At 43.3% G+C, this 17,720-nt stretch overlaps 1 protein-coding gene across 1 annotated transcript; it reads right to left on the bottom strand.

Annotated features, from left to right (window-relative positions):
- Nucleotides 1–1,772: 1,772 nt before the first annotated feature.
- CST8 (cystatin 8) lies at nt 1,773–7,368 on the bottom strand. Its single transcript, XM_008707122.1, has 3 exons — nt 7,138–7,368; nt 3,526–3,639; nt 1,773–1,856 (listed from the first exon to the last, which is right to left on the bottom strand). Exons 1-3 carry the CDS (start codon nt 7,366–7,368, stop codon nt 1,773–1,775), a joined length of 429 nt encoding a protein of 142 aa, XP_008705344.1.
- Between the last annotated feature and the right edge of the window lie 10,352 nt (nt 7,369–17,720).

Raw genomic sequence — 17,720 nt, forward strand, 5'->3', positions numbered from 1 at the left:
GCCCACCTGTCCATAAGGAAAGACAATTCCAAGATGTTGTTCCAAAAGTACAGTTTTTTCCTAAGACATTTACATATGACTTAGACTGTTCCGCAAACAGCAGAGACCCATGGAGCCTTAAGCTGACTAGTCCTGCAAGCCACTCCAAAGCTGGGTGATGGGTCTGCTGTCCCCACATGGGCAGTTCCATCAGTGTGTCAGAGGTGGAGGGGTGGAGGGTTGGGGTAATTTTTGATGGAACCCTCCTGGCCCGAAGGAAAGAACACTTTTTAGGATAAGTATATTAGGTATATAGGATATAGGATAAGTATATCAGGTATATACTTATATAAGGAAAGAACACTTTCAGGATAAGTATATTAAGTCCAAGTAATGCAAAAATCTGTACTGAATCCAAACCCTAGTCCCTTAATTAGATGAGGATCTTGAGAGGGGGAAGAGGAAGCAGGGCAGGGGCTTCATGAGAAGAAAGTGGGCACGAAGATGGATGTGCCTTGAAGAAACTCATGCAAGCTGATGGGGGGAGAGCAGGGAGAGCCACAGGAAAAGCGAGGACTTTGCAAGGTGAATGTCACTTGTCCTCAGCTGCTCCGAGTGGGGCAGTGTCCCTACCCATGAAACATCAATTGGGTAAAACACAGGAACCGGAGACAAAAAGAATGACCTTTGAGTTTCATGGCCTTGTTCAGTCTGGGGCAGAAATACTGCAATCCCCACCACCTGCCAGGCCCTGTGAGGTGAAGCCTGGCCTGTGTGTGTGTACATTTGAAAGATAGTTGGCCTTCTGAATTGTACCCAACACTATGGTTAAAGTAGACGCATCTACTTATTTTTTTTTTAATTTTTAATCATGGTAAATACACATAAAATCTACCATCTTCACCATTTTTAAGTATACAGTTCAGTAGTATTAACTATAGTCACTCTGTTGTGCAACTAATCTCCAGAACTCTTTCATCTTGCAAAACTAAAACTCAGTACCCATTAAATAATTCGTTAGACTGACTTATTTTAAATGATTATTTTCTTCAAGAGAATTTCATGCCCTGCTACCATCTGTGTTGCCTACTTTCTTCTTCACATTCCCCACCTCTCTCTCTCTCTCTCTCTCAATATCTCTCTCTCTCTCCACACACACACACACACACACACACACACACACACGTGCATGTACATACGCATGAACAACGCAGCTTACTCTGAAGGCATTATTGCCCTTTCCCTCTCTTGGTGTCACCATTGTTGACATTTATAGGAAAAGACACACAAATTCCCCAATTCACAGAGACCCACAGGGGAAGACTGCTTCTTCTGCAGGAGTTCTCCCAGCCCAGGTGAACTGTGAACTCAGAACTCTGAAGAAGAAGGAGACTCAGGCCTAAAAGGAGGCTTCCAGAAGGAACCTGTTGAGTTAGCACCCACTGTCTTCAGACCTCTGGAAGGGGTTATTACCCAGTCAAAAAGGAATCATTCCTCAGATTTGCAATGGGGAACGGAATCAGACCTCACTCCATCCTTTGCACTCAGGGACAAACGTATTCCTGGTGGTGGGTCAAGTTGGCCAAAGTCAAGGGGCTTCCCCTGAGGCCAAAAAAAGAAAAAGAAAAAAGAATTGGATATACCCATCTTTTGTCACCCCCTAATAAGAAACTAGGAAACAAAATAAGCAGAGAGGTGTGCATGAGGAAACCACATTGGTAACACAGCATGTGCCATTTATCTCTTCACAGAAAAAGGTAGAGATGGTGGTGGTGGGGGTGCTCCAGAACCCCCTAAGCATCTGCACACTGCTTCTTTATCACCATGAATTCACCATTCCAGGGGAGTGCTCCAATAAAAAAACTGCACATTACTTTCTGAAAAAGACCACAACCACAACAAAATCAGTAATGCCAAAAAGAGGGGGGAAATGTCCTGTTGCTAGGTGTCAGCTTAGGAATATGCTGGAGGATGGGTCATCAGCCATCAGTGAACGCTCCTAGGAATCTGCTAGACCTTTGCAGCCATCAGCAGATACCTGGAGGGGTCTCTGTTCCCATAAGAATGAGGGGTAGACAGCAAATACTAACAATCATCATGTTTTGCTGGGAGATCAGATGTAAACCTGATTTTGTTTTTAATTATCTCTAATATTTTCTACAATGTAAATAAGTCAATTCATAATGTATGTTATCTTAATAATTAAATGATGTCTTTTGTTCTAATGACAAGTCTAATAACACCTTTCATTCTAATAACAAGAGCAATTCAGAGGGCTCTAGGGCCTACCATCTTTTATTCCAAAGAGCCCTTCTCTCCATTTCAAAATACCATAGAAATGGCAAATGAAATATCCTGTCTGTGTGATAGGTGGATGGATAGATAGATAGATAGATAGATAGATAAATAGATAGATAGATAGATGATACATAGATAGCAGTCCTGGAAAAACAGCTAAGAGCATCTTAAATAATTGGAAACATTGAGGTGCTCCCAGGAGCTATTAGGAGTCAGAGAAAAGGAAGCCTGGTCTCTGCTGAGTATTGAACGCATGCAAAGGAGGATTATGCAAGTCTTTTTCCCCAGAAACCCACACAAAAAAACACCAAATCAAGAGGGTTTTATAGGCTAATTACACCAAACGTTGGGAACCCAAAGCTCCTGTGGTCCCTAAATTGATCCAGAACATACCAAAAAAAAAAAAAAAAAAAGATGGTAAGTCCTCATTCTCATTATACCAGACCAGAAAAATCCTGAAACCAAAATTTAACAGAGAAATAAATCATAACTCAAACTTACTGAGAACAAAAATCCCCCCCCAAAAAACCTATCAAATTAAAGGCATTTGTTTATTAAACAATTGCTATCCATAACCCAGTGTTTCCCAGACTTTTCCAGTGACACGAAATGTGTGGGGTGTCTGCACCTGGAAATTCTGATGGAGTAGGTTTGGGATGAGGTCATGGAACATGTGTGTGTGTTTGTGTGTGTGTGGGGGGGGGTCTTTTTGCTCTTCCATGACCTTCCCAGGAATCATGACTGAGCCTGGAAAAATCAACTATAAGTCAGGGGAGGGAGGGACACTGTCTGGCCTAGTCACTGCTTAATCTCCAGTACCCAAACTACCACCTGGTGAATAGTAACCTTTTCTGCATAGCTGAATAGATGAATGAATTTCTTTTTGTGCCTTCACAAGGATGAGCAACTCTGGGGCCAGCAATGGCTGGGTTGCTCATCTGGGTCCAAGAGGACAGACTTTCAATGAATATGTGTTATCAAGTTTTCCTGCACCAAGGGCCAGAGTGGATGAAGCCCTTGCAGTAAGAGTGACCCTGACAGCATTCTGCCCTTAGGATGTGGGGTGGGGGAAAGACAGAGGGGTTCATCACATTCCTTGCTCTCTATCCTCTGCACCAAAGCCCACCTTTGGGGCAAAGCTTTGGGAGTGAGAGTGATCAAGACCTCAGAGAGAGGGTACAGGTACCCTGAGTTCTTCTGTCTGGGGCTCAGAGCAGCCAAGATCATCACAGAATGTTGGTCACCCACCTTTTCCAGTTTAGAGTTCTCTTGAATGGCACAGTTTTCAGTACTGTTTGAAAACTTTCTGCAGTTGCTGCGACCAATTTCAACATCAATAAAGTATTCCAAACGATCTGTAACCTGTCAGTTAGCAATTGTGCAATTTTATTCAAAAGATTTTTATTTTACTTTTTTAAAATTTTAGCCCAAAAAACCCCCAAAAGTAAAAAACACTCTCCCCCTCATCCTCTCCCTATTGCCTACTCTCTATGCCCTCTCTCCAACATACCTTTAGAGGAAGGCCTGGATTCCTCTGTATACTGATACCATTTGGACACTGGAACTTGCTACCTAGACTTGTATCCTCAGGGAAAAGTCTCCTTTCTAGTGTGGGGTCCCAATGAAGGTGAGACCTTCTAATTCCGTTTTCTGTCCCAAAGTCGAGGGCGTGCCGCATGCTCCATGAAGGATCAGGGAGAAGGATGAGGTCACCAGAACCATCAGCTCTCCTGGGCCCGAGATATTACAGGTTCCCACAGGCCAGAAGAGAGCACAGGGCCTGCAGCCACATTGGGTGCTCCTCCTTGATTCCTTTCCCACACCCCCCTTCAGAGTCTGTTATCTGAGTGACATTTCCTGCTTTGGAGGGCTTCTCCACCACCTTAGCAAGCAGTCCTTAAAGGGGCCATGCTCGCTGGAGTTGGTCTGGCTGCTCTCTGTTGAGTGTTTAGTAAGCAGAGAAGCAGTTGGTCTACAGCAAGGCATCAGTAGTTTCTGAGCTCATTAATGGCTCAGTGCTGTTAAGGCCACTCATGATGTTCATATAAATCAGCTTTCGTCTGGGTTTAACAAATTACAGCAGGAGACCAAAGGGGTGTCTTTCCTCATTGCTAACTTCAAGACTTTAATAAAATTGTATTACATTTTAACTACATTCCAAAGAATTAACAAGGTGACCCTGGCCTGCTGGTTAGTTGACATCAAGGAGAGACCGGCAGAGCTGCCCCTTGGGTTTGAGAGTTAAGTTGGGTACCTCGAAAATACCATGGAAGCAAACACAAACACCCACAGGACTTTGTTTCAGTCCTGATACTTGGTAAAGCTCACCACATGCTTGTTCTCTGCCTGACACTGTTCCTGGAGCTTGGCACACAATGACTCAGCCTGCATACCAACCCACGCTGTGAGGCTGTCACTTCCTCTGTTTTCAGTAGGGAAACTGGGCAGAGGAACTAAGTGACCATCCATCTAGCCCGCAAGACCCAGGGCTCCAACAGAGGAGCCCAGCACTAAGCTTGCATCCCTAACCACCATGATACACCCCTTCCACATTTCTGCCCTCTCTGCTCAACCAGCCAGAGGGGCGGCAAAGGGCTGCTAGGCGCTGATTTCCAGGGAAACGCAAACCTGGCCTGAGGGAAGCTAAAGGCCATCGGTTACATGGACACCTTCACGGAACCCTCACAATCCTTTCTAAAAATAACTTGACCAGTGACCGTTTTAAAACCCCAATCTGATCACATGGATGCCAAGACCTCCCTGACCTAATGTTTATGTGGCTTCTCAGCCCTCCTAAGATGAAATTAAAGGTTTTGCCCATGACTTTCAAGGCCCTGAGTGGTTTGGTCCCTGCCCACCTCTCTGGCCAGTCACACTGGCTCTTTTGAGTTGCTAAATGGGCCATGTTCCTCTCCAGTGGCAGCCAGTTATGCCTGACTGCTCTTCCCAAACCACGCGCAGCCCCCGAGTCCTCCTGGCTCCCCTCCTACAGCAGATGCTGTGAGTGGTGCGTGTCCTTTGCTTTTCCCAAACACACTGCCACTTCCTGGGACTCCCTGCCTAGAGGTTTCCTGACCAGCCGGAGCCAAGAGCAGCTCTTAACCAACAATGGATGGGAGTTGATGAGTAAGCAACTGAGCTTCCCTCCTGCAGGGTAGCCAAACTCTGAGGCAGTCTTTGCATCTTCTCCCAAGGCCCCAGGGAGGCCCATGGTGGTCACCTGCACAGTAACTCATGCTGTACTGGCCACTTTCCTGCCCTCTCTCCCTTCTCCTCCAGTCTCCTGGTGCTTACTGGGATGGCCTCCCAAATAAACTACTGGCACTTGAATTCTAGCACTAGGATCTGCTGTGGGAAACCTAAATGAAAACACTTCGCATCAGCATCCTTCACCTGATTCCCTCCTAGTCTGCCCTCAGGTTTAGCACAAATATCACTCCCTAGAGAGGTGGTTCTCAGCCTTGATGGCATATTGGGATCACCTGGTAGGTTTTAATACCTACTGAGACCTGGGTCCCACCGAGAGATCCTCTTTTAATTGGTGAGGGTGAGGCCAGTGCTGTAGGACATTTACAGGCTCCTCAGGTGAAAGCCTATCCGAGGAAGCCTTCCCCTGACCTCCAGACCCCTAGGTACCATGCCACTAGGTCAGATGCCCCAGCTCTCATTCCGGGTTTAGCACTGTTTCTTTCTGATTAGACTGCTGACTCCCTAGGAGTGTGATTATTTCTGTCCATCTCACCACCCCATCTACAGCAGCTAGCATAGAACTGGCTTGGGAGAAACTTGCTGAATATGTGTGCTACTTGGGTACCAAAGAAAGACAACTGCAAAGGGATCTGGGGAAGTGACAAGAGCCAGAATCCATTTCTCTATTTCAAAGGGCTCCAGGAGTTCTCCGGGTAGACTGTGCAGTGTACCAGTCAATAAACAGAGCTCCATCAGCACGATATACTGGAAATATGGGCTGTTGGCTCACAACGTCCCAAAGGGACAGGGTCATAAGTGCCAATATGTACACTGCCTCAGCTCTTGCAAATGGACATGCCATATGGAGAATATAAAAACTGAAGTAAACTCTGCAACAAAGACCTCTCTGCTGAGTACCTTTACAATTCACTCCCACAAGTTTCATGGTGGAATTACAAGTCATACCACCAAATTGCAGACTGAGGATGGTACAGTCAGTTCAGCCCCAGCTCTGGGGGCTTTTTCTTAACCATGGCACGCAGGGCCACATGTTGCAAGCTCTAGGGAGCATCATTCTCAATGGATTCCAACTAAGCGATGCTTCCTATCATTGGGCCATGCATGACCCTGTGAGGAGGGATACATTTTATGAACATAGAGTCAGAATGTCTCTACTTCCACTAAACAAATGTTGGAGTCAAAGAATTATAGACTATAGGAGGAGAGACTTTATTACTTACACATCAGATAGGCCACATATCTCTTTTCAACCCCACAATCTAAGTTATGTGGCTAGATTGAAATGTTGCCCATGGCAACATTATTGCAAAATATTCGTGGCACTCAATTTATCTCCCAACCCTAGCAAACACAAATCATGAACATCTGATTTGCAGTTTGGAATTTACGTGAGTTAGTACACATAAAGTACTTAGAACAACAGTGCAAGCATATATATCGATATAGATACAAATTTAGATATAGATATAGATGATATAGATATAGAAAGTGCAGTGATGTCACAGTGACATGCTAATGTGTAAGTACTTAATCACTCACATATTTAGAACTTTTGTATACCATTGTTTTTCTCCCATGCCCACTCTTTCAGTCCGACTTCACTCTGTGCCACCATAGGCACACATGCATAGTGGAAGGGAACACCTTTACCTGAAGCTGGACTTGTACTGTCTTGACCACCTGGAAGAGGTACTTGTCCTCACTCTCTTTGTTGTATTCTTGCATGGCAAACCACAGACACTGCTTCACGTTGGCATTTGAAGCATTGATCACTTTTAATTCCCTCAACACCTTGACCTTATTCTTGCCTGGGTCTGTGCTGGCCACCAGGGCCACCAAAATGGTGAGCAGGAGCAAGCAGGACCCCCAGGATCTAGTCATGGTCCCTACGTCCAGGGACACAAGTGAGCCCCCTCGTCTTCCCATGGCTGGAGCTGCAGGTGGAGTGGGATGGCTGCAGGTTCAAAGATCTAAAACAGCTGGATTTAAGAAAGAGCCATTAGGTTCACCCTTTAGGGGTACCCCTGTCTCCAAGAAAATCAACCCACAAGAAACCAGTTAAAGAGTCCCTGCTATCAGCCTTCTCCCTTCCATCGCCCGGGTGTGGTCTGCAATTCCAGGGAGAACACTTAGACCCAGGTCTGCAAGGACCTACCCTGGTCACCTCACCACCCACTCCTGTTTCTGCACCTTAGGCCTGTATGATGTGACTGTGAAAAGTGTTCTGCCCCAAGTTTTCCTGGCTCTGGCTCTCTGGGGGCTTTCCAACCTGCCGTACCCACTGGCTGCTCCCTCTTCCTTGTGCAGTTGGCTGTGGCCCACGCCCCAGCCTGTGGTTCTCCTGGGTCGCTAGCACTCAGTTTGTGCCTAAGCTTGGTCAGGGGCCTCCCTCACTCCTGATCTCTGCTCTGTTCATGCCCCTGTAGGCAGGCACACTTTGTGACGTAATCTCGCACCTGTGACACAGCCACTGTCCTTTGGTGCAGACAGCTCACACACAGCAGGCGAGCTGTGGAGACTACCCACAGGTCTCCTGCCCATCTGTGCAGTGACCCCCACTTCTTAAATGCCTGGCCTCTGGACCCGCTCTGTTTTGGCCAAGAGCACTTCCCTCTGCTGTTCTGCCAGGGTGAGGATCACCCAGCCAACCTGATGGCCGAGACTTTGCCTTAGTGGGAGGGGGCGTATGCACCCCCTGAGCTCTCAGAGATTCTGCTTCTCTGTGAAAATCCCAAATCGATGTCCAGCAAGTTCCTGGAGGGGCCGAGAGGTGGGCATTGGTCCCAGGGCCAAAACATTGTGACCACGAGAAGTGGCAATGTATAGGAAACAATATGCTGGAATAAGTCTGCCTGGCAGGTAGTAAAACAGGTGAATACACCAGGTGTATTTTAACTGCCTATTCACGGATGTTTTGTTTGTTTCCCATTACAGCTGTTACAAACAGTACTGTAGTGGACAATACTTTTCCAGTATCTTTGGGAAATTACACAGGTATTTCCATATAATAAAAGACTAAATGGGAAAATTAATGCAAAATTTTACCTATATTTAAATTTAGTATATATTGCCCAACTGTTAACCATGTATTAATAGTGTATTAATGATTTTGATATAAATGATTTTGCTTCATGTTAAAAGCACCTGGGGAGTTTTAAGAAGTACCTAGGCCATTCCCACCAATAAAATCAATCTTGGGAGAGGGCCCAGTGATGAGGAAGCCATCCCAGATTCCAATGTGTAGCCATGTCTGAGAACCAGTGTACTGCATTTGTGCCTCTTGGGTATCAATGTATATGTGAACCAGGAGGCAAAACACTATATTTGATCCTATTCTTCATAAACAAAATTGTTTATTAAAAAATCCAAAGGCATCCTTATCACACTTTGATTGTGTACACCCATGTCTTCAACCATATCTCTACTAGCCTCTCCCACCTCACCAAGGTTCAAGCAGCACCCTGCCTCCTTAACCAGGCCCAGCCTTCTTACCAGGGCTTGATGTTTTCTCACCTCCACCCAGAGCCTCAGCCACCTGCAAGTCTCAATACAAATGTCACTGCCTCCACCCAAATCCAAAGTGCCTCTCCCACCTATTCCTAGCCACTCCTACCTACTCCCAGCTACCCCTGCCTACCCTCACTTATTCCCAGCTACTCCCCTCTATTCCTAGCTACTCCCCCTACTCTCACCTACTCCCACCTATTCCCACCTATTCCCAGCTACTCTTGTCTATTCCCAGCTACTCCCACTTACTTCCAGCTACTCCTGCAAGAGTCATTCATTGCTCCTCAGGCCAAGCAGATCATTAAGGAACAACCCCAAAGATACACCCAGTAGACAGTGAGCCCACTTCAGAAGGTCTTTGGAGCAAGGAGCCCCACCACCCCAGGGCCCACTGAGCCGGCACTGCTAGAGTAACTCCATAAACTGCCCCTTAGCCCTTTCCTAATTAATCGTCAAGTTCAAAACCTCTGTTTGATTTTCTCTGACTGTATGGTGCATTTGAGTTTTTGTTTGCGTATCTTTTCCTTTTCTTATGAAGCCTAGTTGCCCAGAGTTTGCTTAAACGTCATCCTTTCCTTTGTTCATGACACACCTGGCATTTGTCCATGTGTGGCTGTATAGGACAACGAACAGCCCACAATCTATCACCTAAACCAAGAGCAGAATATTATCAATATCTGACAATATGTGCTCCTTTATTATCCTGGACACCCCATATCATCCCTGCCTTTACTCAAGAGTTTAATCACCAGTGTCTGCACACCTGACATGCTCAGTTTTGCTTGGCTTTGTATTCTATAAAAGGACGTCTACTGCAGTGTATGTAAGACTCCTGGAACTTAGGTTTTTACATTCAGCATTATATAACCAAGTGTTACAGACTGAGTCATTGTTGCAGTCCTCCAAGCCTTCCTGTTTAAGAATATTTCATCTGCACCCTTTGCAGTGACTTCTCAGGGCCTCCCCTACAGTGGATGGAATATATTTCTCCACCCATGTGATGGGTTTGAGCATATGGCTGACTTAGGCCTGGGCAGTAGAGGCAAAAGTGACCATGTGTCAGGATTATGGTGAGATGTGAAGACATACTGCATTTGTCCACTTGTCCTCAGGTGATTTTCCAAGGTAAGGGGGTGCCCTAGGATGTAGTCTGAGAACCTGCTGTGTAGGAACACCTAGTCTGAGCCCCAGAACAGTGTTCTGAAACCACCTGAAAGTGAGCCCAGCTGCATCAACCTAAAGTGAAGCCATACCAGCACGCCTCCTAGACCAGTGTAGTGTAAGTACCCGAAGTAAAGCTTATGGATTGTAATGTAAGTGCCTATATTGAGCTATTGACTTCCAAGGCATCCATTTCAAAGACATCTACCTCAAACAAACATTGCCAGCTGTGGGACACAACTACTAGCAAACAACTAAATAAGGAAGCAGGCTGCCCCAGCCATGAAGGTCCCTTTCTCAGAAAGCCCTGGGTGACCTAGACACCTGAGCATGTGAGTGACCCTGCTTCTCCCTTCCAATGCTCCACCTTCTGCTCTTTTTTTTAAAGGTTTTTTTAAATTTATTTAAGTAACCTATACACCCAACATGGGGCTCAAACTCACGACCTTGAGATCAAGAGTCACATGCTCTTCCAACTGAGCCAGCCAGGTGCCCCTCCACCTCTGGCTCTTATGCTTTAAATTCGCTGATAAAGAGTAAACCCATGAAACCCTGGATACCCCACACTCAGGCTCTAATAAAGGTGGAGCCCCAGGTCTGTGCTCTCTCTCTCTCTCTCTCTCTGAGAACTCACGGTACAAGGTGAGGTGTACCATGTACCCACCAGGACTTGTGAGTAAATAAATCTTGTTCTCCAGAGTTCCCTGATGGTTTTGCTGAGGTGCATCCTGCTATTATAATTAATCCACAAAGACCAGTCCAGCCACATTGTCCTGGTGGGGCATAAGGGGAGTATCTGTGGGGCTTGCTATTAGAAAAGACAGGCCCAGGGGCGCCTGGGTGGCACAGAGGTTGGGCGTCTGCCTTCGGCTCAGGGCGTGGTCCCGGCGTTATGGGATCGAGCCCCACATCAGCCTCCTCCGCTATGAGCCTGCTTCTTCCTCTCCAACTCCCCCTCCTTGTGTTCCCTCTCTCACTGGATGTCTCTATCTCTGTCGAATGAATAAATAAAATCTTAAAAAAAAAAAAAGAAAAGACAGGCCCAAGTGAGTGCCTCAGGCAACACTGTGAATAGGCAGACAACAGTTAGCCAAACTACAATCAGCCTTCAGACCCATGCACCAGATAATGGATGCTTGTTTGGGTTAGCTAGGAGGGTAAGGAATGAATTAGTATGCAGCATTTCTTTGCCAAGAGCTGACTAGTGCACTAAAATTCACCCAATTAAAGCAGTATTGCTAGTGTGTTCCCACTTGTGCAGACGTTGGCACTTCTACTTTTCTCCTTTACATCAGTTCATTTTTCTCTTTCTTATCTTGTCCTCTCCTGCTGCCTTCTGAGAGCATTTCCCAGCCAGCTTGTCTACCTCGTGATTCACTCCTCTCTATCCATTAATACTCTATCCATTTCTCTGCTATACCTATTCACCCCTTGGGTTTTTTATATCTAGTATTTCCATGTAGTTCTTTTTTTTTCTTTTTTTAAAATAAATGTCTATTTTTTTTCAGATTATGAAAACCTTTCTTTACCTTCTTAAACATTTTATCTTTCTTGTTTTAAATTTTTCAGCAATCTTTTCTGATAATTCTGCTTCAGAAGGTATATTATAGAGAAGGGTTCAGCAAACTTTTTCTGTAAAGAGAAGAGGCAAATAGAAAATATTTTATGCTTGGCAGGCCATGAGGTCTCTAAGAACTTCTCAGCTGAACCATTAGAGCATGAAAGCCACCATAGGCAATATGCCTCTGTTCCAGTAAATGAATGAGTATTTCTGCTTCAATAAAATTATTTATAAAAACATGCTATGAGCTAGATTTGGTCCACAGGCTATGGTTTGATCACTTTTATTTAGAGTATTAAGTCGAACCACAGGGAATTGCTAAAATTTCACTAGTACTCATCTATAAAAATAGTGATTTTGTATGGGTTAGATTAATAATTGTACTCCTCAGATATTTAGTTATTTTGGCCAGCAAGTCCACATTCCCCTGAGATATACCAGCTGCTCTGTCTGAAATTATGACCTGGATTAAGACTCTAAATTGGCTGAATTTAAGGAGGAGAGAGGTGATGCATCCCAGAGTTTAAAGGCCCAGGTACCCTGGAGGCTTCATCAATCACCTCCTTTGCTGGCACCCCGCCAAGCGATGCATGCAGTGAGGGATTCACCCTTACATTCCGATGAGGCAACCTTGAGAGGAGGCAGGCACCCTAAAACACAATCCACTTGTTTTGGTTTTCTATTGCTGCTGTAACAAGTTACCACAAACTGAGCAGCTTACAACAAACAACACAGATTTATTATCTTACACGTCTGGAGGTCAGAAGTCCAGAACAACTTTCACTGGGCTGAAATCAAAGTACAGGCAGGGCTGCATTCTTTCTGGAGACTCTACAAGGAAATGCATTTCTTTTTCTTTTCTGGCTTCCAGAGGCTGCCTAAATCCCTTGGTCAGTGCCGCTTCTTCCACGAAGCCTCTTCAAATCTCTCTCTCTATATCTACCTCTTTCTCTCTCCACATCAAGTTCCCTCTCTCTCTCTCTCTCCTCTGCTGCTTCCATTTTCACATCTCTGTCTCTGACTCTGATTCTGAGCCTCCTGCATTCCCCATTTATAAGGACCTTTGTGGTTACAATAGGCCTACACATTTAATCCAGAATAATCTCCCCGTTTCAAGATTCTCCATTGCATTTGCAACATCCTACATGCAAAATGCATTCACCCCAAGCCAATATTCCCACCAGGAATCCATTACACCACCACACCAGGAGATTTGGTGTAGGCTACGTAACTGCCTGAAAGTAGACCCTTGACCCCACTGTTTTTCACCAACTCCTCTTTCTGAAAGGAATCTTGCCATGTTCTTAACCCAGGTCCCTGGTACTTGTGACTTTGGAGGTTGCTGCCAATTTCTGTGGTGGAAAGGTAAATAATAATCAGCACAAAACATGAGTAAACCTATAGCCTCCAGTCACCCCAGGAGTCCCACATGGTTTTTGTTTTCTTACGCTTTGCTAATTTACTAGAATCTAAGTTTTTCTCATTTCTGTAATCTTTCTAGCATGGATCCTAGGAGGGAGTCAGCAGCCTATGGTAGTTCACCAGCTTGGCTGGAACTGGGAGCCAGAGGGGTAAATAAGCATGAAAATGGCCTTGAAGCTAAATGAGCAATAACCACAAGAATAAAAACAGAATGGAACCATCAGGAGAAACTTCAATTTATCCATTGAAAAGCAGATTAGGAGGGCAAAAGCATAAAATGAGAAAATACAGTAAATGGCAAGTATTGAAAATATCAGAGAAGATATGTAGTATAATAGTAATAAAAGTAGCTCACTAAATAAAATGTCAAAATTCGCAGATTGGATTTTTAAAAAGGACCCACAGCATGGTATCTCTACAAAAGATACACTTAAGACAAAAAAGACACAGAAAAGATAAAAATAAAAGGATAGAAAAATATTTAAGCAAATATAAAGCAAAAAGAAAATTAGAGCATCAATCTTACTAAATGACAAAATAAGGATTAAGATAAAAAAAGTCATAAGAAACTCTGGTAAGCAGAACTCTAAGATGATCCCCAAGATATATCCCCTGGTACATACACCCTGTATAATCCCCTCCCATTGACTGTGGGTAGGACATGTAAATATAATGGGATACCAATCCTGTAAAGAGGTTGGGTTATATGGCAAAGAGGAAGGCATTTTGCAGAAGTAATTAAGATCCCTAATCAGAGATATTTAAGATAATAGAAAGGTACATTATCCTGGGTAGAGCTGACCTAATCAAATGAGTCCTTTAAGAGAAGGTTTAGAGAGGAGTTTCACTTTCAGGATGGTAGAATAAAGAGCTCCATGGACCCATTACTCATAAAATATCAGAAAACCAAACTGGCCCAAAAAATCTTGCAAACAAACAAACAAAAAGACAAAGATGGAGAACTGACATTTTCTAATCTCAAATTTTACCCCAAAGCTGCAATAATCCTAACAATGTGGTCCTGGCATAAGGATAGACATACAGCTCAATGGAATGGAACTGAGAGTCCTGGAGTAAACACTCATTTTTTACAGTTACTGAGTTTTGACATAGGACCCAAGATAATCCAATAGGAAAAGAAGAGTTTTAAACAAGTAGTGCAGGGGCAACTCAGTATCCACATGAAGAAAGAAGTTGGACTCCTGCCACACACCATATACAAAAATTAACTCAAAATGGATTGAAGACCCAAATGTAAAAACTAAAACAATAAAACCCTTAAAAGAAAACAGGTGTAAATATTTGTGACCTTTGATTAGGCAATGCTTTCTGAAGCATGATATCAAAAGCACAAGCACCCAAATTAAAAATAGATAAAAGGACTTAATCAAAATGAAAAACTTTTCTGTTTCAAGAGACACTATCAAGAAAGTGAAAAGACAATCCACATGATGGCAGAAAAATTTTGAAAATCATCTATGACTTAAGAGATCTGAATCTGGACTATGTTTAAAAAACCTACTAAACTCAATAATAAAAAGACAAATGACCCATTAAAAGATGGGCAAAATATCTGAATAGACATTTCTTCAAAGAAGATATGCAAATGTCCAATAAACAAATGAAATGTTCAGCTTTATTAGCCATTGGGAAAATGCAACTCAAAGCTGCAATGAGCTATCACTTCATACCACTGGGATGACTAGAATAAAAAAGATGGATTATTTCAAGTTTTGGCAAGCATGTAGAGAAATTGGAATCCTCATACACTGCTAGTGGGAATGTAAAGTGGTGTAACCACTTTGGAAAGCAGTCTGGCAGTTCTTCAAATAATTAAAGAATAGAATTAACATACATTCCAGCCATACTACTCCTAGGAAATATACGCAAGAGAAAAATTATGTCCACACAAAAATGTATATAGAGCACCATTACTCATGACTGATGAAAAGTAGAAACAACCCATATATCCATCAAGAAATGAATGGATAAAATATAATGTGGTATATCCACACAATAGAATATTATCAAGCAATAAAAAGGAATGAGGTGTTGATCACATGCTATAGCATGAATGAATCCTGGAAGCATTAGGTTAAGTGAAAAATGCTAAGTCCTTAATATTGTATGATTCCATTTATGTGAAACATCCAGAGTAGGCAAATCTCTACAGACAGAAAGTTAATTGCTGTTAGGGCTGGCTCAGAGGGATATTGGGAACTGGAGGGTGATACCTAAGGAGTGTTCATTTCTTTTTGTGGTAATGAAAATGTTCTAAGATTGATTCTGGTGATGGATGCACAAATTTGTGAATATACTAAAAGCCATTGAACTGCACATGTTAAATGAGCATATTATATGGCATATGGATCATACCTCATGAAAGCTGGGGTTTTTTGAAAAAAAAATGATCTAGAAGAAAGAGAGAAGAGGCAGCAGAGACACTTGTCTATTGGCCTTGAAAGAGCAAATGTTCATGCTGAATGGAAAACCATGTTGGCAGAGGACAGCAGCCTATAACAGCTGAGAGCCTCAGTCCTACAACTGCAGGAACTGATTTCTGCCAACTACCACATGAGCTTGGAGTCTCAGATGAGTCATCTCAGATGAGTCCCCAGTCTTGTCCAACACTTTGACGCAACGTGGAAACACCATGCACAGAGGACACAGATAAGTCTGACCAACAGATACTATGAGATAATAAATGAGTATTGTTTTTTTTAATAATATTTTTTATTATGTTAGTCACCATACAGTACATCCCTGGTTTTTGATGTAAAGTTTCATGATTCATTACTTGTGTATAACACCCAGTGCACCATGCAATACATGCCCTCCTTAATACCCATCACCAGCCTATCCCATCCCCCCACCCCCCTCCCCTCTGAAGCCCTCAGTTTGTTTCCCAGAGTCCATAGTCTCTCATGGTTCATTCCCCCTTCTGTTTACCCCCCTTTCTTCTTCCCTTTCTTCTCCTACCGATCTTCCTACTTCTTATGTTCCATAAATGAGTGAAACCATATGATAATTGTCTTTCTCTGCTTGACTTATTTCGCTTAGCATTATCTCCTCCAGTCCCGTCCATGTTGCAGCAGATGTTGAGAAATCGTTCTTTTTAATGGCTGAGTAATATTCCATTGTATATATAGACCACATCTTCTTAATCCAGTCATCTGTTGAAGGGCATATCGGCTCCTTCCACAATTTAGCTATTGTGGACAATGCTGCTATGAACATTGGGGTGCATATGGCCCTTCTCTTCACTACATCTATATCCTTGGGGTAAATACCCAGTAGTGCAATTGCTGGATCATAGGGTAGCTCAATTTTTAACTTTTTAAGGGACCTCCACACTGTTTTCCAGAGCAGCTGTACCAACTTGCATTCCTACCAACAATGTAGGAGGGATCCCCTTTCTCCACATCCTCTCCAACATTTGTTGTTTCCTGCCTTGTCTATTTTTGCCATTCTAACTGGCGTAAGGTGGTATCTCAGTGTGGTTTTGATTTGAATTTCCCTGATGGCTAATGATTTTGAACATTTTTTCATGTGTCTGTTAGCCATTTGTATGTCATCATTGGAAAAGTGTCTGTTCATATCTTCTGCCCATTTTTTGATTTGCTTATTTGTTTCTTGTGTATTGAGTTTGAGAAGTTCTTTGTAGATCTTGGATACCAGTCTTTAGTGTAGGGATAGAGGGTACATTCTTCAATTTTATAAAAACCATCTATGAAAAGCCTACAGCGAATATCATTCTCAATGGGGAAAAGCTGGAAGCCTTTCCCTTAAGGTTGGGAACAGGACAAGGATGCCCACTCTCGCCATTATTATTCAGCATAGTACTATAAGTCCTTGCAACAGCAATCAGACAACAAAAAGGGATCAAAGGTATCCAAATCGGCAAAGAAGAAGTCAAAATGTCTCTCTTTGCAGATGACATGATACTTTATATGGAAAACCCAAAAGAATCCACCCCAAACTACTAGAAGTTATAAAGCAATTCAGGAATGTGGCGGGATACAAAATCAATGCTCAGAAATCATTTGCATTTCTATGCATGAACAATGAGACTGAAGAAAGAGAAATTAGGGAATCCATTCCATGTACAATAGCACCAAAAATAATATGTTATCTTGGAATTAACTTAGCCAGAGACGTGAAGTATCTATATTCTAGAAACTACAAATCACTCTTCAAAGACATTGAAGAAGACACAAAAAGATGGAAAAATATTCCATGCTCATGGATCGGAAGAATTAACATAGTTAAAATGTCTATGCTACCCAGAGCAATCTACACTTTCAATGCTATCCCGATCAAAATACCAATGACATTTTTCAAAGAACTGAAACAAACAGCCCTTAAATTTGTGTGGAAACAGAAAGGCCCCGAATCTCCAAGGAACTGTTGAAAAGGAAAAACAAAGCCTGGGTGCATCACGTCACCAGATTTCAAGCTGTACTACAAAGCTATGATCACAAAGACAGCATGGTACTGGCACAAAAACAGACACATAGACCAATGGAACAGAATAGAGAACCCAGAAATGGACCCTCGGCTCTTTGGGCAACTAATCTTTGAT

The sequence above is a fragment of the Ursus maritimus genome, unplaced genomic scaffold (genome assembly GCF_017311325.1).
Source record: "Ursus maritimus isolate PB19 unplaced genomic scaffold, ASM1731132v1 scaffold_22, whole genome shotgun sequence".
Lineage (NCBI taxonomy): Eukaryota > Metazoa > Chordata > Mammalia > Carnivora > Ursidae > Ursus > Ursus maritimus.